Source organism: Pyrus communis, chromosome 4 (assembly GCF_041283825.1).
Source record: "Pyrus communis isolate YQ-2024b chromosome 4, ASM4128382v1, whole genome shotgun sequence".
Classification (NCBI taxonomy): domain Eukaryota; kingdom Viridiplantae; phylum Streptophyta; class Magnoliopsida; order Rosales; family Rosaceae; genus Pyrus; species Pyrus communis.
Window position 1 is genome coordinate 5,268,374 of NC_142568.1, and position 24,828 is coordinate 5,293,201.

Consider the following 24,828-nt stretch of genomic DNA (forward strand, 5'->3'; position numbering starts at 1 on the left):
AGCAACACCATAACGACACACAATGACACTCTCCTTTTCCGATGTTGAACCACCACAAAGACATTGAGTTCGTGGCAAGGTTGATTTCAACAGTGTGAAAGTCAAATAAAGCTACATAACTCAAATAAGCTACCAAACTAGGAGTACTCTTTTATTATCTAAAAGCAACAAAAACTACAAAAATTGTCCATAAAGCTACATAACTCAAATAAGCTAAATCTTGCCACAAAAATTATCCCAACCGAGTTACAAACATTCTATTTATAAAGACTTAATTATAATAGGCAGGAACCTAAATCCCCATCTTACAAGAAAACACAGAGACATGAATGCTAAAAATACCATTACACATTAATAAACTAAATGATAACCGGTGCTTTTTCCAAAATACACACTTGATCAAGTAAGTTTTCAGTCATTTTAAAATCATTCAAAGTTGACTTTTTAAATAGAGCTCAATAAGACGGATTAGGATTGTCTCATCTCCTCTTTTCATCCACTTTCCTCCCCTCCTCTCACATTCTTTATTTTACCTTTGTCTTTCTATATAAAATTAATATAAAATGTTGACATGGTTTAACTATGATCGTTCAAATAGGAGAGAAGAAAAGAGAAGGGAAAAAAAGGAAAAAGAGAATCATATTCCCAATAAGACACTAAATATAGGTTTCAGTCACGTTACTACGAAAGCCCAACATGAACTGGAGCAAAATATATAACTCGCAGACAGATAGTGACCCATCATCACCTTCAATTATATTCTCATATGATCATATCCACCGTCCGATTAACCGTCGACCTTTTTACGCTTAAAGATGTTGTACACTGACTGCAAAACCCACCTCCCCAAGGGAAGAGGATCATGTCTTGAACTCAGAATGGGAATCCTTCTGATCACGAAATCCGGACCGTTCAAATTTAATTAAACGATTGCAATTATTATAATTTTTAAAGAACCTTCTGTATAGAATTGTTGGATTAATTTTGAACGATCCGGATTTTATGATCAGGAGGATCCTCATCCTAAGGTCAGGAGAGAATCCTCTTCCCTCCCCCAAGGACCCAAACCCAATAGGTCAAAACGTACAACAAAAAGAAGCAGGATATTAAATGGTCCAACCTGGCCCACAATCAGAAACAAAAGAAATAAAAGAAATAAAGAATATTTGTCAGCTATCAATTTCTCTTATTACTTTAATTTTAATCAATCACAAAATTTTGTAATTAGTCAATTTTTCTCTAAAATTAACTTTAGCTGATTATCCTTTTAAAATTTATAAATACCCAATTATCCCCTATTTAGATTTTAAAATTTTCATCCATCTAATTTTCATTCTTTTTTACCCCCAAAATTTATTATGTGCTATTCGAGTGATCAAAATTAATGGGAAATTAGATAAAAAATTTTAAAATCTAGCAACAGAAGAAAATTGGTTATTTATAAAAGTTTAGAGAGGTAATCAGGTAAAATTAAAATTCAAAGAAAATATTAACTAATAAAAAAGTTCAAAAAATAATCGGCTAAAGTTAAAGTTCACGAGAAATTGGCAGCTTTGTACACGTTTCAAAAGCAAATAAACAAATATGCCATAAATAAATAAATTAAAAAGCAAGGGTAAAAGAGTAATTAAAAAACCGTAACGCCATAGAGTCGTAGGCGTAGAGGGTAGAAAGACCACAGCCCCTTGGTTTTCCGTCTCCCTACTGTATTTGTAGTAGTACAACCATTAAAAGGAAAGCCCCCCACCTCTCCTCTCCTCACATCACAAATAACCTACTCTCGCTCACTCTCTCCTCCTTCACTTTCTCTCTCTAAAAACTTGAAGCACAAGCATAAACTGATAAAGGATTGATGGATAGATAGATACAGTTTGGTGTGTATGTATAGCCGGCTTGTTGGTTTGAAACTCTGAAGGCTTTAGCTCTGCGTGTTGATCAGGAATAATGGCGACAGCGCCAGTGAAGCCGCCGCTGCACAACTTCCCGCTCACATTCTTGAAATGGGGGACTAAGAACGCCACCGCCAACAACCACAACCGCTACCGCCGACCCGCCTCCGCTGAACCGGCCTCCGAGCCCGACTCCGAATCCGACCGCCACAACCGGGTCGGGTCCTCCAGGGCCGATCGCCGCCGATTATCGCTGATCTCGTGCCCGGAAAACAAGCGCCGTAGGAGCGAGGAGAGGGAGAGCGATCAAGAGGAGGAGGAAGCTGAGGTGCTACTTCAGAAGCCCTGGAATTTGAGGCCCAGGAGACCTCCCGCGACGGCGTCGTTTCAAAAGGCAAGTGGCCCTAACGCCGCGGTTGGTGCGAACCGGGAAGGGCAGGAACCTGAAGGGCCGAACAGAAGTCAGAGCGAGATGATGCAGCAGCAGCAGCCGAAGTCGATGAGGTTGAGGGGTTTGGCGGAGGGGCAAAGTGTGGAGAAGAAGAAGAAGGAGAAGAGCAAGTTCTGGATCGCTTTGTCGAAGGAGGAGATTGAAGAGGACGTGTTCGTGATGACCGGGTCGAGGCCCTCCAGAAGGCCCAAGAAGCGACCCAAGAATGTTCAGAAGCAGCTCGATGTACGTCCACTTTGCTCTTTCCTCCTTTTTCTTTTTTTTTTTTTTCTATGTTTTTTTTTTAAATTTAATTTAACATGAATTTTGTTTTATTTTATGAAATTTTGTAATTTATTTGGGGTTGCATGAATTTGCAGAGTATCTTTCCTGGGTTGTGGCTGGTTGGTGTTACTGCTGATGCTTATAAGTCTGCTGATTCTCCATGTAAGGTTATCTCTTTCTCTCTGAGTTTCTGCAAATTCATGTTTTTGTGGGGTTTTTGTTGCTAATGGATGGTTGGGTTTTTGTTGCAGAGGTAGATTTGTATGGTGACCGGAAGATTATGATTGTCTCGAAACTTCGTAAATGGAAATTGCTGCTGCAGCTGTAGAGTGGAAGCCTCAATTTTTGAGGTATCATGCGCTCAACTTTTACAGAAGAAGAATTGGAATTTACCCTATACAAGGCAGAACAAAAATCCATGAGAGGGAAAAAAGGAGAGAGGATATCTAATTTCCTTTTTTTAATGTCTAGTTTTATTTTTTTTGGCCTTATTGTATTGCTCATTAGGGGTAGGATGCAGGGTAAATCTAGTTGCTTTATATGGAAGTAGGTCTAATATGTAAAAATATATGGAGTTTCTATATATGTACATGATATAGCGTCAAGTTCAGACCTTTCTCTTGTTAATGGTATTAATCGATTAGGCTTGTCGGAGATTCGTTGTGCTTTCGTTCATTTTTTGAATGATTCTGATTGTTTGATTTGTAAAGTTTGACAGGCTCCCCTACATCGTTGGGGGGCAGGTTTTGCATTGTCTAGCAAACTGTTTTTCAATACAGGGTTTATTGACTGCATGCTTCCTTGTTCTGGAAGAGCTCCAGTTCAACTGACCGACAAGGCGAACCTTTTCTGAGGTTGAATGTAGTGTTTCCCTGCATCTGCATGTTTCGTCCATTTAACTTTTCTTTTCCATGTTAATCATACTGATGCTTGTGCCCGTGGTAAGTTTTGCATAAGGCATGTTAATGGGTTATACATATAGGTTTGCACATTTAATATTTAGGCATGTGGGATACTATAGATGTTCCTATTGTGCATGAATATATATTTTGTGCGTGTATGGGTAATTTGATAATTTGATTCCTTCTTTAATGGTATTAATGAATTTAAAGATATATTTTATTTTGCTTCAAGGTTAGGATATTTTTTAGTATATCCAAACCAGATTAATTAGTTAATGCTAATCATTCTCGACTTCCTATAGATGTCAGTCTCACATTTTCTGTCTGATGGTAAATCTCTGGTGTTCATGATTTCTGCCACTTTTCTTAGCCATAATCTGTTCTCTCTAGCTTCCCGGCTGTTAATAGGTCAGAATGGTCAAAGTGTTAACGCCCATGTTATTCCTTCCCTCCTCCAAGTACAAAAGGAATTTAGGGGAATTTGATCGGTTGCACATAAAAGCGGTGTTTAAATAGGCTTTGGGTTCAACTGTTTGACATAATAATGTTACCTTTATTCTTCTTTTATGTAGCTTGTCTTCTATCCTTTGTTATATTCTCATGTTACAAAAGCATTGCCTTTTATAGTTGCTGCTATTTCATAATTTCAGTCTGGTTGGTGCTTGAAGTCCAATATCGTATTCTCTCTTTTATTTTTCCTTGTGCTATTTTCAATTTGTTCTTAAAGTTCCTTTGTCATAAAGACTGTTGGTAAAACCAATTTCTGAACGGTAAAGGCACTTGTGTTTTATTTACTTGTTTTCTGTCATTTGATATGCTATTCCTACTGATTAGCAACAGCGTGGTATTAATACTTCTTCTGTGACTACCAAGTGTTTGACATTTATTTTCTGCTTCACAGTCAGGATGGAAGTCAGCTTTAGCTGCTTCTTCAAGTTGAAATTGGTACAAATTGTTTTGCTGTGTGTGACAGGTTTCACATCATAACAATTCCATCAAACCTTCGGAATCAAATGTTTTCCTTTGCTGTTGTTCTTTGTGGCTGAAGCCCGTCGATTGTTAAAATAGCTGAACTAGTGTTCGTATTCCTGTGCCAGCTCTGGTAAGCTTGCCTTCATTTCAAAGGTAGTATGATCGAAAAGTTAATCAGGTAGCAAGATTATGCAAATCTTTTAAGCACCTTGCTGTTTATTGTGTGAATTGTTGGCTTGAGCTCTGTTCTGGAATAGCAGGAGTTGTTCTTCGAGGAAGATAGTAGATGTCGAAACTCCACGATCTTGGATAACTTGATCTTTTGTTTCCTTTCCCTTTTCAACTACTCCTTTATGTGTCAAACTGTGATTTGCATATAAAGAGAGTCTGATTCGGTTTTATTGGGTCTTTTCTTCGGTTCGTTTTTAAGACAAATATGAACATTGAATTCCTGGTTGCTATTTTCTGAGTTTCTCTTGGTTATTGATGGCCCAATAGAGGAATAGGTTGCTTGCTTGCCTATCCATGGCTGTGCCTGAAACGTGACGATCCCAACTTGAATGGAACAAAAGGATGCATGATGATAAACATGTCTGAGTAGAGGCATAATTTTTTTTGTATTCACCAAATGATGTGTCCGAGTCTTGTTAAAAGTAAACGAGGTCTAAGGATGCCCCAGATATTCATAAATGATACAGTGTGACGTTATTTGGTGAACAAATTTGGTGTTGCGTAATATTACTCCTAGAGAAATTTTGGGCCATTGTTAGAAGAAAATCAAGTTGCGGCTTTTAACGGTACAACGTAAAGTGGCACTTTAGAGTTTAGACGTTTCAAATTGGAGGAACAACCGAACAGGTCACCAGGAGTTCATTGCAAGTAATGCAACTTGACCACGGCCCTAACAGGTTTACCTCCCATACATTTATTTGACTCATATGATTCCCTAGCAAATTGTAGAATAATATACTTATATGTATTTAATACAATTACCATTTTGACAGTCAGATGGTAATTATATTAATACATATATTTAACTTGTGTTATATTTGACAGGTAGATTGTAAATGTAGTAAATATATGTAAAGTATTGTAGCCAATCTTGAAATTGATATTAGGAAGCTCAAAACTAAGATTAAACACACGATTGAGTTGTAGAATGCAATACCACCTCGGCAACTTGACATAATATAGTGCTACTTATAAATAAATGGTTCCATTACTAATAGCACTATTATCTTTTGTAATAGAAGCCAACATTGCCAAGCTATTGAGGTAGTTAAGTTGAGACGATATTGGAATGATTCGCGTGGAGCGCTAATCCGACTTTGAAATCTTGAGAGATTGTACCTCCATTTCCAACATTCCCAAGGCAATGTGTGGAGGAAAATACGCTTGCTTTTCGGATTGAATAAAATCCAACCATGAAAAGAAAGAGCATAGGAAAATAGTGCGCAATGCCGCGTGGAGGTAGAAGGTCCACGGCAAAACCTCTATTGTGGATTCATAACTCATCATGTCCAATTATGTCCATTTCATATTTTGACACAACAAATAACGGACTGGACTCAAGTCCATTTTAATTGGTTACAACCTATCCCAACCAGCCCACTAAGTGGTAGTGGTATTTTGATTCATGAAGAAACAACTAATTAAGGCATTGTTTAATAGACATGACTATTTAGACAGGACTATCCACTATATTGAAGGCATTTTGAAATAAGAAGTAGAAGAGAATTGCCACTCAGTACTACGGTCTGGTGATATTCCTCTTCACTTGGAAGTGAGAGGTCTTAGGTTCGAATCTTGTGGATGGCGAATTCGATACCAAATTAGATTGCTCATAATGTGGTTTAGCTGAACTCCCCCTCCCCCTAGTGTAAAAATATTGATGTACTAAAAAGGAAGTGGAAGAGAACTTCCATATTTTGTCCAAGTTAAAAGTTACTCGCGAAGAAAAGATATTCATATTGGGCCCCATCAAAATAATAGGATTAACTCTTATTATATTTTCAAGTGTGGTTTCGATATATCAAGTGCCTTCATAACATAATAAATTTGTAGCCTAGTCCGTTAAAAAATTTCACTATACATAAAAGGTTTATGTGCTCAATTTTTTTCCCTCCAGTATCGCTTATACGCTTATAAAAAAAAGTGCATTTGAAATAATTCCATGACTTGTCTTGCACTCAATCAAAAATGATATTGAAAAGTTCCAATGAAAGACTCTTTGGGTTTTTAAAAAAGAACAAATAACTTCATAAATTAAGAAGAAGAAGAGCAACACCTCAATTGATTAGGCAAAATAGTTAACCAATTGAAACATTACTCATAACCCTAATCCTAATATTTAAGCACGACCTAGTTAAGTGACCTCACCTAATACCGCAGCTCTGCTTTGGGCCTGGCTTAGTCAATATTGAACTAAGAGGTCAAACATTTCAGGTTGCTCCAGCTCGATACCGGCCTAAACTTTTGGCCAGAAGTTAAAAACTTCCCCTAAAATCTCTACCAAACGTAACCTAACTCTTTCTTCGGCATGGAAGAGTTCAAGTTAGGACTCCACACTTGTGTGGATGATGCCCAAATACAAAACCTTTGTTATATTTTACAGGTAATGGATAAGTAAAATTCTTCTGGATAAATTATCGTTAATTTGACTAATGTGGCACTAGCGTTTCACTCGAAACTTGGTGTTTTCTTTATTTTGGCTCTACTTCTACAACAGAAAATTCACGATTTTCCTGACCCATTTAATGATAAAATGACATAAGAATGAAGACAAAATTTGAAAGAAAATCAGGAAAAGTCGCACAGTTGCAAGTTCAAGAGGAAAGTGAGATTTTTTTTCCAAACGCGTACCATATAAACGAAAACAAAATCAAATATTCTACACCCGGCCCAAAACTAAATTTACAAGGACCCAAAGGCCCAGTTATATTGGATCTTCAACAGAATTATGGCTAATTGGCCGTAGCTCATTAGCATATAGCAACCATTTTTCTCTACATAAAGCGTGTTTGACATAAAAGCGCTTCCATAAATAAAAGTGCTTTTATAGTAAAATGATTCTACAATTTATCATGAATGATAAGTTTAGCAAAGTAAGAATTTTATGCATAAAGAAGTAATGAATAATGTAAAGCTTAGGTAAATTAAGAAATAATCATGTAAGAGAAATGTTAATGAGACTCTCAAAGACTCTTCATGAACTCTCCGTCATCTCATATTTTTTGCACATTGTTTTATAATGTTAGCATCTGAATTATGCCAAAAAATATGAGATGTCGGAGAATCTATGAATAGTCCAACTTTTGAAAGTCGCTTTAGCATTTGTCTGCCAAAAAATATGAGGTATCGGAGAATCCATGAATGGTCCAACTTTTGAAAGTCACTTTAGCATTTGTCATCATGCAATGTAAGGAGCAGGAGGCTTGGTGATCAAGGTTAAATTATGCTATTTTGTTCATATGAGAAAAGCTCATCATGCCAGCTTAAGATTGATTAATTAGTTATAATAATGCAAGTAGACCACGTTTATGCTGAGATTAAAGCTCATTAACTCGACGTTTTAGGAAACATGCTTACAAGGACGGAGGAACCCTAGAATTTATAAAAAGGGCCAAATTCCATTTGTTTATTCCACTTGGTCGCTCTCATGCTTCCAACCAAGCAAAATTAGGTTGTTTCCTAATCATTATTACCATTTTTTAACTAAATCTAATCCCATTAATAATTAACTTCGATGTGGGACTTCTTCCAGAGATTTCCAATCTCTCTTATATATTAATAATATAATTCTCTAATTAAAAATGCTAAGCAGATTGTTTTAGAAGTGCAATTCTCTATAAACTTTTTGTTATTTCATGTTTTTGGCATAATATTTATATTAATATTATAAAGCATTGTGCAAAAAATATAATGTGACGAAAAGTGTATAAAAATGTCACTTTAAGAGAGTCTCCTTAGCGTCCATTTTCTTTGATTGAACACTTTCATCATTTGAAGTATTGACATAATTGAGTTGGAGAGCAAATTATACTTCATCAAAAGATTAATTAGTCTCAACTCAATCTAGTACCAAAAATAAAATAAAATAAAAATAAAATAGATATAAATTTCAAATGATTAAACTATGATAGCCTAATATCCTCTGTAATTCCCAATTATCATATAAACCCCACCAACAAAACATGCTTTTCCAAACACAATCCTTGATAAAATCATACCCACTTTTCACTTTTCCAAAAGTGCCCTTTATTTATGCACCGGGACCACCACTCAATCAAATTAAACATGGGTATATTAGTCAATGCATCACCTTAATAGCACTTTAGACTATGAAATTTGGATGCACGTGAAACGAAAAAACCGAATTAAGCAACGATTCGTCCAACAGCTTAATCACATGCTGACCAGCTCAGCAGGTCAGAGAACCAGACACATGGGACCCACCCCAATATGCCCATCAAAGTTAGGCCACCTTTATCGGCCGCGGTCGCACGTGCAACATCTGACGGCTAGGAAGAGTCTGTGCGCGTAGGGGAACCGGCACGGCCGGTCAAGAAGGTGAGAGGAAGGCATGAGGGGCACAGGTGGGATATTAAAAATTTTGAGGGCAAATCATTTGAGGGGTGAGGAGGTATTTGACCGTTGACTAGATCCAGCAAAGACATGGTAAGTTTGACCGGGAGTACACGTGTGGGTTGGACAGGATACACGTGTGCTTTGCTGTCCATCGGCTCCATAGAAAACGGTGTGCCACGGAGGATCCACATGAGAGGTAATAATACAAGAGCAAGTTGGTTAGAAAGGAAGGAGGATTAGGAAGCTCCAAGCCTCCTAGTGAAAGAGTGTCATCCAATTGTTCTTTGATACGCAAATTAAAATTAATCAATACAAATTTCAGAGTAACGCATCACAGATAATATTTCGAGGAAGTACGTAAAGCTTAAACGATCTATGCTAAAAAATAAACATAACTTGATTAGTCTATACGCTACAACATTTGTTAATTGTTAAGCGTGAGTCATATAAAAGTTGGAGAAAGATCTTAAGCAGATAGTGATTTGATCAGAGACTACAAACAACCTGAACTAGCCCGAGAGAATCGCTTTCTCGGATACTGTGATCCCAAACCTTTTTTCCTTTGAAACTTTTTCTCAATATACAAATTTACATTTTGCAAGAATAATGGCCTAAGTAAGCCTTGTAATTGCTAAACTATGTATGTGAAAGTGCATATGTACGTGTGTTGGTGTGTTCATTCATAAAATGCACATTAATTTAATTGCGAAATTAAATTAGCTGAAAATTCCTACAGAAAAGACCAATTCAATTTTCATAATAATTCATTGTTGTTGTAAGCATAATTTACTGAACAATTATGGAGGCTAGAAAGAGAGAGGGGGTGTGGCATAGAGAGAGGAGAGAGATGTGTACTTACGAGGTGTGTTCTATTTCACCCCATTGTGCCTTTATTTATAGTAGTAGAGAAGGTTAATTCATTACCCCAATAGGATTACAACACTAATAGGATAATATTTAGTCTAAGAGATATGGTAGAATCCTATAAGGATGTCCTAGACATGTTAGGATTTACACAATCACATTTCTAATCTAATAGGATTGCAACACTCCCTGTTAAGTGTGTAAATACTCAAACAAATGGCACATCAGGTCTTCAGCGATGAAGTAAGTACAATTGATGAAGTCATCGGCACAATGAGCGAATGTGAGTCTTAGATTAACGGAAGAATGCATAAAAAGGTAAAACTCACAAAACCTTGTTATGGTAAAACCCAAGGTGGGAGAAAAATTCATAGGCTAAGGAGAAAAGTGAGAAGTTGTATTAAGTCAAAACTATACGTCTTCTGAACTTAAGTAGAAGAGCTCACAAGGGTATGATCAGCTCAGGATGGGTGCATCGTTAAAACCTAGTTAGGTAGCAAAAACCGAGTTGGAAAAATGCTCCTAATCATAGGAAAAAATAGTACATTAAGATCAAGTGAGTATACTTCGGGATACTCCCCTTGAGTTTGACAGAACTTCTAAATGAGAACTACAAGCATTGCATACGAATAGTTAGGCATACCAATTTCTCGAACAAGCTTTTGGAAGGTTGACTTCGGTAGTGACATCGTGTTAAGGTCGACAAGGTTGTATGGGATCAGCTTGCATGCCTTCAATCTCCTGATGCTTTGCTGAAGTGATGTAGACGCAATATGTCTTGGCGTTGACTTCGTTGATGTATCATGGTAGAATCCTATAAGGATATCTTATATATGTTAGAATTTACACAATTACATTCCTAATCTAATAGAACTGCAACAAATGTTTATTTATTTATTCTTATCAAAGTTGACAAGCTTTCTTGTTTTCGTTGGCAGTTAATCAAAATGTTTGTTTGATTCATTGGTAGGAGCATGACTGCTTAAACAAAAAGGGAAAATGATAGCTAGGAATCCATGAAGAAAGGGCTTGCAAGTTGTAAATCATTGTTTATGTTAATTCCGTCTAAAAACCATCAAATATGTTGAGGTGAGTTAAAATATACTAGCATATAGGCACACATAAAATGTGTGAGAAGATTTTTTATTTTTGTTTTTGAAATAGGAAAGAGGAAGGGAGTGATAGAGAACGTGGGAGTGGGATTTTTTATTTTTTTATTTTTATATAACTAGATATATGTTATGATTACATGTAAGTGAGGCTTTGAAAAAAACGAAAAAAAAAACAAAATTTGGTTGTGTGAAATTACATTTCTACCCCATATTTCTTATTCATATTATGTTTTAATTAGAGAGTTAAACTTATAATTTCATAGAGTTTTAGTTGACAATGAGTGTTTTATTAATTAGTAGAGATAATAGACTGAATGACAACGCAAGGGGACTGAGTGCAATTGTTGGATTTTTTTTCAACAATCACGATTATAAGATCCGAAAGCTCCGGGTAGAGTTGATTGGTAGGATCTTGGTCAGGATTGACGGGCTTTTCTAATGGCACATGTCACATATGCTTATTGAGTGGTAGATCCTACACATATTCAAAGAAATATAAGCAAATTTAACAAATGTCTAACAAACTAATGAAAACAAGGTAAGGTTTAGCGTATTTTGAGTTTTAAAGAGTAAAGTAACGATTTTTTAATTTCAGATGACAAAGTGAAATTAAAATTGAGTTCTCTATTTATTTGGATGTTACTTCTTTTGGTCATTTTTTTTTCCTATTATTAAAAGGAGTCATAATAACCATTATTCCTTCGTGCAAATCACATTTTTACACGTATATCACATGAAACAAGCGATTATTTTTATTTTATTTTTTTTGAAGTAGAGGCATCAAATCATTGAAGAGCCAGATGGGTCCAGACCCCGGTTGCGTCATAAACATTTGAAGGGCAATATGGTCATCTTGCAGATATTAAATTATTAATCATGCAGATAAAACCAAAGGGTAAATGGAGGTGGGATAATTTGAAACGTCCAATTATTTAAGGACTCATTTGACTACTATTTCGGTTTTAGTATTTAATTTTTTCCTTTGAAATATGCAAAAAGTATATGAGAAAAATTGAGAGATAAAAAAGGAAAAATAATTAAAAAGATTTGAAAATTTTGAGTTTTAATGATAAGGACATAATAAAGCGTAAAGTGAATAATATCAGGATTGACTTTTTAGTGTAAAAATGTAATTTTTCGTTAAAGTGAACAGTACTGTAGGCTTTTCGTTAAAACTCTCGATAAAAAAGGACGGTGAAAGGGAGAAAAAGAATAAAAAATGAATAAAATAAAAAAATATCTAAACACACTTCAAAAGGTAAACACGAAATGATTGGTCATGGTTTTTGCAACGTTGGAAAATGAAGTTATGTAAATTTTTCCTTGGATGATGGCTTCCTCGTCAGAACTCAGAAACTTGTATTTGCAATTATAATGCAAAGTTGCAAAAGGTTTTCCAAATTCATGCATACAAAAAAGCTCGTTTGACAAGTTTCCCTCGCCAAGATAGAATATTGCCCCAAAAAAGGTTTATCCATTACCTGTCGTTATACACCGTCCAGACGTACCAACTTAGTTATGTTGGAGTCGTATGGTTTAATACAGGTCATGATGGACTTAATTTCACATCGAAAAATGTCACAACAACCTACAATATAGAAGTGGTTCAAAGCAGCGAAAACTTTTAAGATAAAACTTCACACTTCAACAATATTAGCACCGGATTGAATGCATAACAAGTTAGACATAAGTCTTTAGTCAAGGATTTGATTCACAAACCTCGCGTCCGGTGCACCAATAAAAATCAAATGAAAATGAATAAACGAAATACGTGAAGAAGTTGGAAGGCTACAAAGTTCCCTCTGTTTCATTTTTCCTTTTTTTTCGTAGTCTAAATCCAATATATGTCTTTAGTCAAGGATTTGATTAATCTAAGTTGGATTTTATGTGTTTGGCTTTATGAGGCATGTGTACGTGAATTCGAGTGATGATTATCAATTTGCGAACTAATAGAATTTTTACCACTTGTAAAAGTAGAGATACAAACACTTAAAAATACTTGCAAGAGAACAATGTAGTTTTAGTATAAATAGCTTAAGTAATATCGTTTTCTATAGAAATTAAATGAATAATTTGTATTTAAACTAATTATGAACTAATTCATTGGTAGGAGCATGACTGCTTAAACCAAAAAAGAAAATGATATTTAGGAATCCATGAAGAAAGGGCTTGATACATCATTGTTTATGTTAATTCCGTCTAAAAACCGTCAAGTATGTTGAGGTGGAAAAATATATAATGGACTGAATGACAATGCAACATGAGGGGACTGATTGCAATAGTTGGATTTTCTTCAACAATCACGACTATAAGATCCGGATGCTCCGGAGAGAGTTGATTGGTAGGACCTTGGTCAGGGTTGACGGGCCTTTTTAATGGCACAAGTGACATATGCTTATTGAGTGGTGGATCCTACTCATAACTCCACATACACATATTCAAAGAAACGGAAGCAAATTTAACAAATGTCTATCGAATTTAATGAAAACAAGGTAATACGAAGCGTATATTGAGCTTTAAGGAGCAAAATAATGATTTTTTAATTTTAGATGACAAAGTGGAATCAAAATCGAATTTTTTATTTATTTGGATGTTACTTCTTTTAGTCATTGTTTTTCTCATTATTAAAAAGAATCGTAATAGCTGTTCTTTCTTCATGCAAATCATATTTTTACACGTATATCTCATAAAAGAAGCGATTATTATTTTTTGTTTTTTGAAGTAGGGGCATCAAATCATTGAAGAGGCAGATGGGTCCATACCCCGGTTGCATCATAAACATGAGATGGACAATATGGTCATCTTGCTGATATTAAATTATTAATCAAGGGAAGCACTCAAATGAAGGAGGGGTCTTGCTTCACGTGCCATTCACATGGGGTGGGGGGATAGAACATTGTACGGGCAAAACATGGGTGGACCGTGGATGAGGGAAGTAGGCTCCATCATGCGTGTCGGATAATATGAACAAAATTGACCCGACGTAACCCACCTATGATTCTTCCATCATTTCCCAACCTCATAACACTTTTTCCTAAACATAATTTAACAAATGACAACATTTCTGATTTATTTTGGTGATTGTATTTTGTTAGATTTCTCTTTGTCCAATTTCTCTTTCATGATAATTTTTCAAGATAAAACGATAGTAATTTTATCGATAGATTTAAAAGTTTGCATCATGAATTAAATTCGGAAGCTTCATTGAGCTAACAAAAAATTAAGATTATAAAATAAGGCCAACTTGACCATTTTATATGCTATCATATTAGCATATCGACGTACATGACAAATTCTAGATGCATCAAAGCCACGAAGTTCGAATTGGATGTCATTAACTAGTAAATCCTGTGGGGAAGAGACGTCCCCATAAGATGTAAAAAATTCCACTGCAACAGGGCATTTTGTATGAAATAATTTTTTGAATTGAGTGAGAGCGTTAATAAATTAAATGTTAGATTAGTTACCAACAGGGTTCGAACTTGTGCCGTTACGCAAGGGCACAACACCTTTTCATCACTGTGGTAAAGGGCCACTTGTTGCATGAAATATTTTTCAAACAAAATCTCCAGCATAGTCAGAACTCACCCTCACTTTTTATTTTGTTATTGTATTTTATTTATATTCTTAAAAACTGAAGCAATTCAATACTTCATAATAACCACGAGTTGGTGGTCCAGTGGTAAATGGTGGATTACGGGGCTTCCTTCAAATTAAAAATTGGATGTCTTGGGGCGAAACTCGCTGCTGGTGTGGAAGCCAGACTTGTGGCCAGGGAGAGGCTGAAATGCCTCTGTAAGTCTTCTTGGCCCCAAGAAGGGGTGGATAACTGTGACTTGCCACCAGTTGTCCCCTTAAAAAATAAAAAATAAAAAATAAAAAAAACTTCATAATATTGTCTTGGTGGATAATGATTTCTAGAAGATTTCTAAAGCTAATTAAGCACATTAGTATGTGCCCATACACAAAATGTGTGATTTTTTTTTTTTTTTAAATTGAAGGAGAGAGGAAGAAAGTGAGAAAGAATGTGGGAGTGGAGAAAGCGGGAGACAAGTTTAATTTTTTTATTTTATTTTTAAAATTAGAAATGTTAAAATTATCTGTAGGTGATACTTAAACAAAAAAATTGCTTTGTAATTACGTTATTGCCTTTAACTTTTTTATTGTGATAGAAAACTAAATAATCTTTTCACTCTTTTGGTTGACAAAGATGATTCTATTAATATGTAATTTAGATTATTTGCTAGAGTAACAAAATGATTATTTATCCTATAGTTTATTTAGCAATTAATAAAATATAAAATAATGTGCATATACTCCAAACTGAAATTACACACGTTTATTTTGCATATTGCAAATGTTTTTTTTTTTAAAAAGCAGTCTTCACAAATGTTTTTTTTTTTTTTTTAAATAGAAAGTTTGTAGTGCATAATGAATTTTTTTTAGAGTTGATAAGAATTTCCAAAGTAATTGGTGAGGAGGATGAAGGTTTATGTAGTAATCAAAGCATGACAGAATATGGTGAAGATGATAAGTGATACGAATTTAGTCACAGCATCTTAACAACATGTGCAACTTTTTGATTCACTGTTTTCAGCATTTATTTTTTCTTCCAATAGATGAAATGAAAGTAAATTGAAATGAGAAAAAAAGAAAACATATAACAAAAATAGGATTTTTCTAACTCCTCTTGTCCTAGAGGCTTTTTTTTTTGTATATTCCAATTTCATCTAAAAAAAGATAGGCTTTTAAAAGTTAAAAAAAAAAAAAAAAAAAGAATATTTTGATGGAACAAGAGGGAGGGAGGGAGTCGAGGGACCCGGTTCACGTGAGTATCACATGCAGAAGGGTGAGGGGCCTCGTACGGGCAACGACTCTCCCAAATTCCAATCACACCCATATCCACACCCCAAAGGATATGGTGGGGATTTTGTCGGCTAGTGGGCAATGCCAAATTAAACAAATGACTCAGAAATCAAAATCATGAGGTTGGCTTTTAGGCTCAGCGGAGATGATGATGAGGAGGAGGAAGATGATCATGCGTGTGGGGCCCCACTTTGAGAAATATCGTGTGTGGTGTAGGGAACACGTGGGACAGCTAGCACGCACCCGTGGGGACAGTTAATCATCACCCGACATGCTGTCGGTCTCCAATTATTATATTATCCTCCCCTAGTTATTACCCATCACTTCATACGCCCTACTCATTTGCTGTCTACTCACCTACTCAATCACCTTCTTCTCAAATTCACCACTTTTTTTTTCTAATAAAAAATTAAATGCCAAACTATTTTTGTTGGATCGAGTGCGTGAGTTCCTTTAGATGTTGACTCGGCTGCAACAGTAGGGAATTTTCTGCAATAGACGAAAGTTTACCGAGCAATTTTATACGTATAAGAATTAGGAATTTCTCTTCCAACTTGCTCCGGAATGGACGTTATGGCAAAAGAATAACCGGTAGGAATCAAAATTACATTAGACATTAGAGTGCATACATATAATTACTTTTTGTTAACCAGTTGACTCTATTAATTCGAAAAGTTATAAAATGGTTAGTAAGCCTTGCGATAACTTAACCAGTTTTTATTTTTGCGTTTATTTATAAAAATGATTTTCACATAATTATTTTAATTTTTTGGTAATCAGATTAAATAAATCAAATGAAATAAAAAAGATAGAATTTATCGTATAATACATGTACGAGAATGAGAATTTTGAGTAGCTAGTTTTGCATATGTCAGCCTTCCATAAGAAAACTGGCAAATATGATCGCGAAAATAAATAATATTTTAACTCATAAATCATTGAAATATGATTCTCTCTCCTCTTTTTTTTCCCTCCCCTTCTCTCCCCTCATATTTGAACGATTACGGTTAAATCACGTCAACATCTTATATTAATTTTTTTTAGAAAGAGAAAAACAAACTAGAGAATGTGAAAGGAATATATGAAAAGAAGAATGTAGATATTCTTAGTCCAAAATCATTTCGTAACACATGATATTATTCGTTCATTAATGAATAATGAATGATTGAATTGAAGGCAAGAAAGTGACTTTCCTCGGAAACATAATCTGATTATTTGCACAAGCACTCAATTATTTTTATTTAATTCGTTCGTGCATATATTTATAGATTTTATTTTATTTTATTTATAGAACACAATCATTTCAGACTGCCACAATATTTACTTCTATTTTACCAAAATTGAGGTAGTTGAATTCAAACCCTCTTCCAATATTAAAAAGGAAAAAAAAAACCACCGAGACCAAAATCTTTACAAGCGTGAAGAGATCTTAGGTTGTTGAAGAGATCTTCTAATATTCAAAATCTTTACAAGTTATTTAGTACTACGATTTAGTGGTATTCTTCTTTATTTCTAAGTGAGAGGTCTTATGTTCGATTTTCGTTAAAGGTGAATTTGAACCATATTATTATTAGTTTATTGTGAGGCTTAACCCACTCTCCAACCCTTGATGTAGATAATATCGTTGGTTTAGAAGAGATAGCCTTGGTCCCTCCCCTTTAAACCCTTTAAAATACAAATTGGAAAGGAATCCCCATAATTTTGACTTATCCCCCCCCCCCCCCAAAAAAAAAACTCCCAAGTTGACTGGAAATTTTTATTTATTAATTATGTTGAATTATGTATTTACACTAAAAATAAGGGTTTAGGCTAGCCTCAGAACTAACCAATTATAATAAAGAGGCTTTTAGATCCAGATCAAAAAACATAGAGTGCTTTTAGGAGTGAGTCCAGTTATTTAATTATATGTTTTTATTTCTTTTATACTCATTTTATATTTTCTAACAATATTAAAAATCAAATAAAATCTTCTAATATTATGCATTTTCCAACTCCAAAAAAATCTAATTAATATCTTATAACAAAAAAAAATTAATATACTAACATAAATCTATCTGCAAAACATTATACTCTAACTCAATTAACAAATATATGAATGTATATCATATCTATACGTGAGATATAAAACCTAACTAAACGGTAAAAAAAAAAACACCCACAAGCAAGACATATTAATTTGTGACAGGTTGATTATTAAAAAATCAAAAAGATAATTAGAAAAAAATTTAATTTTTATAATATATCTTATCATTGAAGAAATAATTATTGATATTAAAGTTTTGCATAGCGTCTGCTTTTTACATGGTATAAGTTTGAGTGAGTTTGATGTCGATTCCAGTTGACATTGAAGTTTCCAAATAAAAAAGTGAATTAAAATTAGGTGTGTGTATTGTCATGCTCATGATTAGATTAATCGATCCAGCAATCTCACATTTTTAAATTACATAGAATATAGAAATAATGATTGGCTCATTATCTTAGGACTGTTTTGTCATTTCCGGAGCTTGAAGTTAAACAGCTCTCATCTCATCAGGACCAAGTTGCTTGAGAGATGTGTTGTGTGGTAGAACCTGGAGATGGAGACTTGAACAAACACAGCCCCACGCTCGACTGTATCCCACGACTCCTCTTAGTGGCAAAGCCACAACAGAGCAAGAGATTCGCCCCTCTGATCGCTAAAAATTTCATAACGAGCGAGGATCTGTCCCTCTAAATTTGTATGGGAGGTGTGCGACAAATTACTTTAATGAAATTCAAGCCTGTTGTTGCTTACTATGGGTGTTAACATTGACAATGGCATCCCTGCATAAGAGCAAGACCGATCTTAATTGAATATAAACGACATTAATATGTTTACTATCTAAAAGAGACAAGATGGTACACACGATTTTTGGTAGCCTAAACTTTTTTGGAATTTTTTTACCCGTTTTTTCAATAATTCTTGGCTTCATCATTAACTCTAATAATTGGAGGATGATCACTCAGTATTATAGTCTGGTGATATTTTTCTTCATCTTCATTTGGAAGTAAGATATCTTAAATTCGAATATCGTGGATGGCGAATTCGATACTAATTTAAGCTATTTATTATATAATTTAGCCGAACTTATCTTCTTCCCAGTGTTAGCATAACTTCCCCTCCTCTTCTTAAAAAAAAGGGGGGGGGGGATGGAGGGATTTGTTGTGCACGCGCGAAGGATAGTGGTGGGGAAAAGGAAGGAGGGGTGTGGAGTGATGAGTTCAAATGATTGTGATGAGGAGGGTGTCGGGAAGTGGAGGGACAAGATGACACGCACGATTGTGTGAAGTTGTATGGGTGGGGGGGCCCACAGGTTGTAACAGAAAAAGAGAGAAGCGTGCGAGAGCACGTGTCCTGAATGGGCCAGGCAGGACATGTTGGTCCACGTGAGTTTGGGTGAGGCAATGCTCATTTCTTCCACGCTTCCCTTAATTTTGCAGCCCCTCCGTGACCCTTCCCACGTGAACTCCTCTCTCCTGTGTCCCCTTCATCTTCTCTCTCTTGTCCAACTTTGGCTTGGCTGCATGGCTGCATGGCTGCATGGCTATTTGGCTCAATCAGCTTCAAACTCTCTTTAACTTGAACGTTCCATTCGTTTATGATCATGCATGTTGAAGAAGGATAATAAATCTTTGGGTAATGTTAAAGAAATCAAATTATTAAATTAAATTTTGTAAATTAAATGATGGAATGTTAATTATTAGAATATTGCTTAAGTGTTTATTAACATATTTATTTTATATTGATGATACATCATTTAGTTTAAAATTTCCTCATTATCTCACATGTTCGCCTTAGTTAGATACAGTAATTTCAATGATGACATGGAAAGAAAAAGTAGTAAACTTAGGGAGGTGTATTAAGTTGGAAATTTAAGAGATTTTAATGAATTTATAAATTCATAGATTTTGATGAAATTTAATTGATTTATAAATATTCTATGCAAAGTTTTGAGGGAATATCTTCAAATTCTTAAGATAGAGGTGAGATTTAAGAATGTTTATAATACATTATGAAATTTCTTTAATTTTCTCGAATTCCTCAACTTTTCTAATTGAATACACATGAAATGTTATAAATTCTTTTAAAATCTTGATTAAATACACTTAAACTTTCAAAAAATCACTTAAAATCTTAATTGAATACATCTGGAAATCCAAATGTAATTGTTCAAAAATATTGGGAGTTAGTTGGAAACTTAGTTTTAACCACACGATGTTGTTGTAAAGCATGCTCCAAATTCGTTGGGTTGATTGAGAAACTAGTACATGCAAGTGAAAGTAGGAATGTCAAAACCCACATTAAATTGCACATACATTTCGAAACTTAATATTCACGAGGTGGCATTTACAATTGCATTTAAAACATTTTTGACTCATATTCCCACAGCACGTTGATCTCATGGCCAAGTTAAAAGTCAAATACGCAACCTCATGTAATTAGTGGTCGAAATTGGCCAAGTTAATGCACTTTGACCCCAATAAATAAAAAGTGGTGGTGAATCTGGTAAAGCAGCCGCAAGCCGCAAGCCGCCTTCTATTACAACGGTGTCGAGGAGTTTTGCTCTTATATTATGATGTGAGTTTCAATTTTGTCGACTTTCTAATCTAACAAATTTATCGTTTAAAAAAAAAAATCTGTTAATGCAGCCACAAGATCCTAGCCGTCCGTAAAGGCTCGGCTCTCAGCCATCTGAGAAGTTTAGTCACACAATTATTAGTACTCTTTGAAACGCAGCGTATTGATCAAAGGAAAAAGGGCGAGAAAGCGACGTTTTTGGTTGAAAGTAGAGACCCCGTGCCCCCACTCCCCTCGTGGGAATCGAATGGGGATGTTACGAAAAAGGATTTTCCGCAAAAGGAAGGCTTATCTGTTGGGTATCCAATCAAGGCCGTCCGTTCCAAATTTTTTATGGTTGATGGTTGTTCAGCTTCGTTATAAAGCGTACAGGATCCCATACGGGGGCTCATCAATGGGAGATTCACCTCAACCGTCCATCTTACCAGTATTCCTCTCGTCCTCAAGTGTAAATTGTCGTGTGACGACTATTATCATCCTAGTGGAAATTGAATCCCTAAATTATATTTTTGGTAAATTAAGACTTAACTTTTGAGTAGCGGCCAATTAACACTTTACTGTTAGATTGCATCGCATTTTCGTCAAAATTTTGAGCGAGTTCGTTTTTTCATCATTTATTCTTACATGTCATCTAGGACAACCAATAACAATAGGACACATAAACTAGAATAATTGAAAACTTGTGAACAGATAATTATAATTCCTAAATTCCAAATTAATAAAATTATGAAACTTATAATATTTGTCTTCATTATAAAAATGTTAAAAAAACAAAACAAAAACCTAATAACTTGTTGCCTACCTGCAATGGATAGGATTCTCACATCCTATCCGTTCATCATATATTGTGGGCTTAAAAAATTATTTTGAATTTTTTATTTAAAATTAAATACAAACAGTACCTAACAAAAACTAACTCTATAATATACGATAAATGCATCCTCACAAAAAGAATACGAGAGAATCCTCGTCCACCAATGACTCCCCTTACTCTCCCTCGCCAATGGTGGGATGTGTGGCCCCCGACACTAATGGTCAAGATTCGGTGTGATTTTGCATCTGGATTTGATGGTTTTGCTTGCGGATGCCTATTTGCATGGCATATAATAGATATGAGTGCCACCAAAACTTGCATTAATTTTGTTCCGAGCGCAGAAGGAAAAAATTGCATTAACTTTGGGTTGGTATTTCCTCATTAATCTTCTCAACGTCTGCTTCCTTCACTTCTTTACAGCAATGTAGGTTGTTTTTTTCTTAAAAATAAAATATTTCAAAAGTTTTCAAATCTTTTATCATCTATTGAATATAATTGGAATAATATTAACCAAAAAAAATGTGTTCAGAAATACAGGATCAATTACCTCTATTAATCAATTAAAATTTATTTTTCAGTATTGTGGAGCAAAAAAAAATCAAGAAAAATATGGAGGCGACACATGATTTTTTGGGTGAAAAAAACAAGATTACCCTCGAAGCACATCGGAACTCCTATGTGCGAGTAGCAAACAATCATCACTCAATCAAGGTAAAAAATGATCAAAATAGGTATTTATTCAAAACCTATTTCGTCTATCCTCATCAAATATTCCCCACAAGCTAACTCCCAAATTATTTCTTTCAAATTATATTGATTAGCTAATTAATTGATTTGTTACTTAATTAATTCATTAATTAGCTAATTGATGGTGATTAACACCAAAAAACTACTAAAGTGGCCGGTTCCCATCTCTCCCAAAGGGGCCGGCCACACCCCTATAAATACCATCCCATTTTCTTCAAAACCTAAGTTCAACACTCTTACAAAAAGCCCCATTTATTCATCGTGGGCACGTAAGGCTCTTGACCTTGACCAAATGCGTTAATTGTTTTGTAGGTGCAATTTTGTCCACGAAGAAGAAAGCAGAAATTTGCATCCACAATTATCACAACGTGTAATGTGAGATATACATTTAGTTACTATGTATGTATTAGTAAAAGCTTTGGAAGTCAGAATCCAAATTGTTGTTATGCTCATGCATCAACTTACTCATGAAAACCTAGAAGTCAAAATAAACACTAGGGAAGTTAAGAATCAGAGTAAATTCAAATCTGTCTTTAAATTGAGTTACTAAACTCACCCCTCTCTTGACAAAGAGATTATAAAATGGGCTTATTTTATTTTTCGATAATTACCTGATGAAGGAGAAATATAATTGAGTCCAAGTGACAAATATAAGTCAACCAAAATTGGTAAATATTGTCAAACAAGTTTTTTCTTTTTCAAACGATAGCGCATTTATTAAATATGCAAGAAAATTTTTACATGCCTAACAAGGGTATTAAAAAGCCATTTAGAGAATTTTGTCTAGGGTTTGATGCTTCAACCTGGAGAGTCTGTTTGACTGTGGCTACGGACAGGGTAAAATTCCTAATAGCTTTTTCGGGTCCGTAAGAAGTAGATAAACGTGGCTTACCACCAATTGTTTCTCTTGTTTTTTTTTTATTTATTTATTTTTTATAAAAAAGGGTAAATTACATTTTACCCCCTCAGGTTTTGGGTCGATTGCAACCTCATACAACATCTTTAAAACATTTCAATTTCATACATCCATCAGAAAATTTGTTAAGTGATGATGTGACAAATATGGGATCCACATTTGTGCTAACGTGGTTGCCAAATTTGTGCCATGTGGCAGTATTTATTTATTTTTTTATGCATTTAAAAGACAATAATTTACCCTATTTAAAATATTAAAAAAAACCTAAAACTCATCTTCCCCGACCCACCTTCTCCCTCTCCTCCACTCTTTTCACCTTCCCTCTCATCCAAAAAACCCACTCGCAACCCAAAAACACTCCCCTCCCCCAACCGACCCCATCCCCGCAACCCAAACGCCCCCATCCCACTACACCCCTACCTTCCCCACAGCCCCTCAACCGACCCATTCCTCGCAACCTCAGATTCAATCCAGAATTCAAAACCCAAAACCCTTCGTCTCTCTCGGCATCTTCGCCATGGCGACCAACGGAGTCATACATCCTCCAAACTGCACCACCACAACACTAACCCACCGCTATTCTTCCACACCAGCACTCCTTCGATTGTCAAATACCAAAATCCCCTTCCGATGTCGTTGCTGACTGCATCTTGTGGGGTCTGATCAACGTCAATTCAAGGTTAGAATGAGAGAATGAGGAAGAGAAAGATATGAAGGAGGTCGTCATAAATAGATGGGAAGACAGCATAGGGGGCAATAGGTTCCAACCTTTCCTCTATTTTTTTTTCTTCTGGGTAATCTGTTTTAGAACACACACACACATATTTTTTGGTTGGTTACAAATCTAAGTTTTTTGGTTGATTACAAATAATCTGGGTTTTTTGGGTTTTTTTTTGGGGGGGGGGGGGGGGGGGGAAGGGGGGGTTGGGGGTTTGCGGGGGAGGTGAGGGTGGAGTGGGATGGGGGAGGGGGGTTTGGGTTGTGGGTGAATTTTTGGATGGGAGTGGAGGTGAAGAGAGTGGAGGAGAGGGAGAAGGTGGGTTGGGGAAGATGTGTTTTAGGGTTTTTTTTTAATTATATATATATATTTTAATTTTTTTAATTTTAAAAGGGTAAATTATTGTCTTTTAAATGCATAACTTTTTTTTGCCACGTGACACAAATTTGGCAGCCACGTTAGCACAAATGTGGATCCCATATTTTACACGTCATCACTTAATGGATATATGAAATTGAAATAAAATGATAAGTAAATGTATGAAATTGAAATGTTTTAAAGATGTTGTATGAGTTTGCAATCAACCCCAAACCTAAGGGGGTAAAATGTAATTTACCCAAAAAATAAAAAAACTACACAACATTTAAACATTTCAAATTCTTCTTCAAAACAATAAAAATATCACAAAAAGGAAAACAAAATGGCAGATATGAATCTCCGAACAAATTTAATTATATGTCAAAAAATAAACAAATAATGAATGAATTAGTAAAGAGGTATTTGTTGATTTGCCCCTTGAACTTGTATGCAGCTGCCAATTTCCTCCTTGAACTTTAATTTTAGCTGATTACCCCCTTAAACTTTTTAAATTAGTCCATTTCCCCCTTGAACTTTTATTTTAGCCGATTAACCCCCTGAACTTTTATAAATAGCCAATTCCCCCCTTGGCATTATGACACACCCCGACCTGGGAAGGTCGAAGCATTCTGGCCATCATCGTGACGTGACATAACCATAAGGGTAAGTGATGTGAAAAGTGAAAATTTTAAAACTAATTAGAGCTAATAATATTGAAAAGTGAAAGAGTGCGCAGTCGTGGGAATGACCCATTACAAATATTCAGAGCTTA

The 24,828-nt window shown here is 35.2% G+C and overlaps 1 protein-coding gene across 2 annotated transcripts; it reads left to right on the plus strand.

Moving 5' to 3' along the window:
- The first annotated feature begins 1,757 nt into the window (after window positions 1-1,757).
- On the plus strand, window positions 1,758-3,258 carry LOC137723109 (uncharacterized). 2 transcript variants are annotated; one of them, XM_068462272.2, is made up of 3 exons: window positions 1,758-2,565; window positions 2,700-2,766; window positions 2,856-3,258. In XM_068462272.2, coding segments are annotated over exons 1-3 (690 nt in total). In that variant the 5' UTR covers window positions 1,758-1,944; the 3' UTR covers window positions 2,858-3,258. The 2 variants fall into 2 exon arrangements, with proteins under 2 accessions (XP_068318373.2, XP_068318372.2); XM_068462271.2 differs by having other exon boundaries at window positions 1,760-2,565; window positions 2,700-2,771.
- Window positions 3,259-24,828: the final 21,570 nt, after the last annotated feature.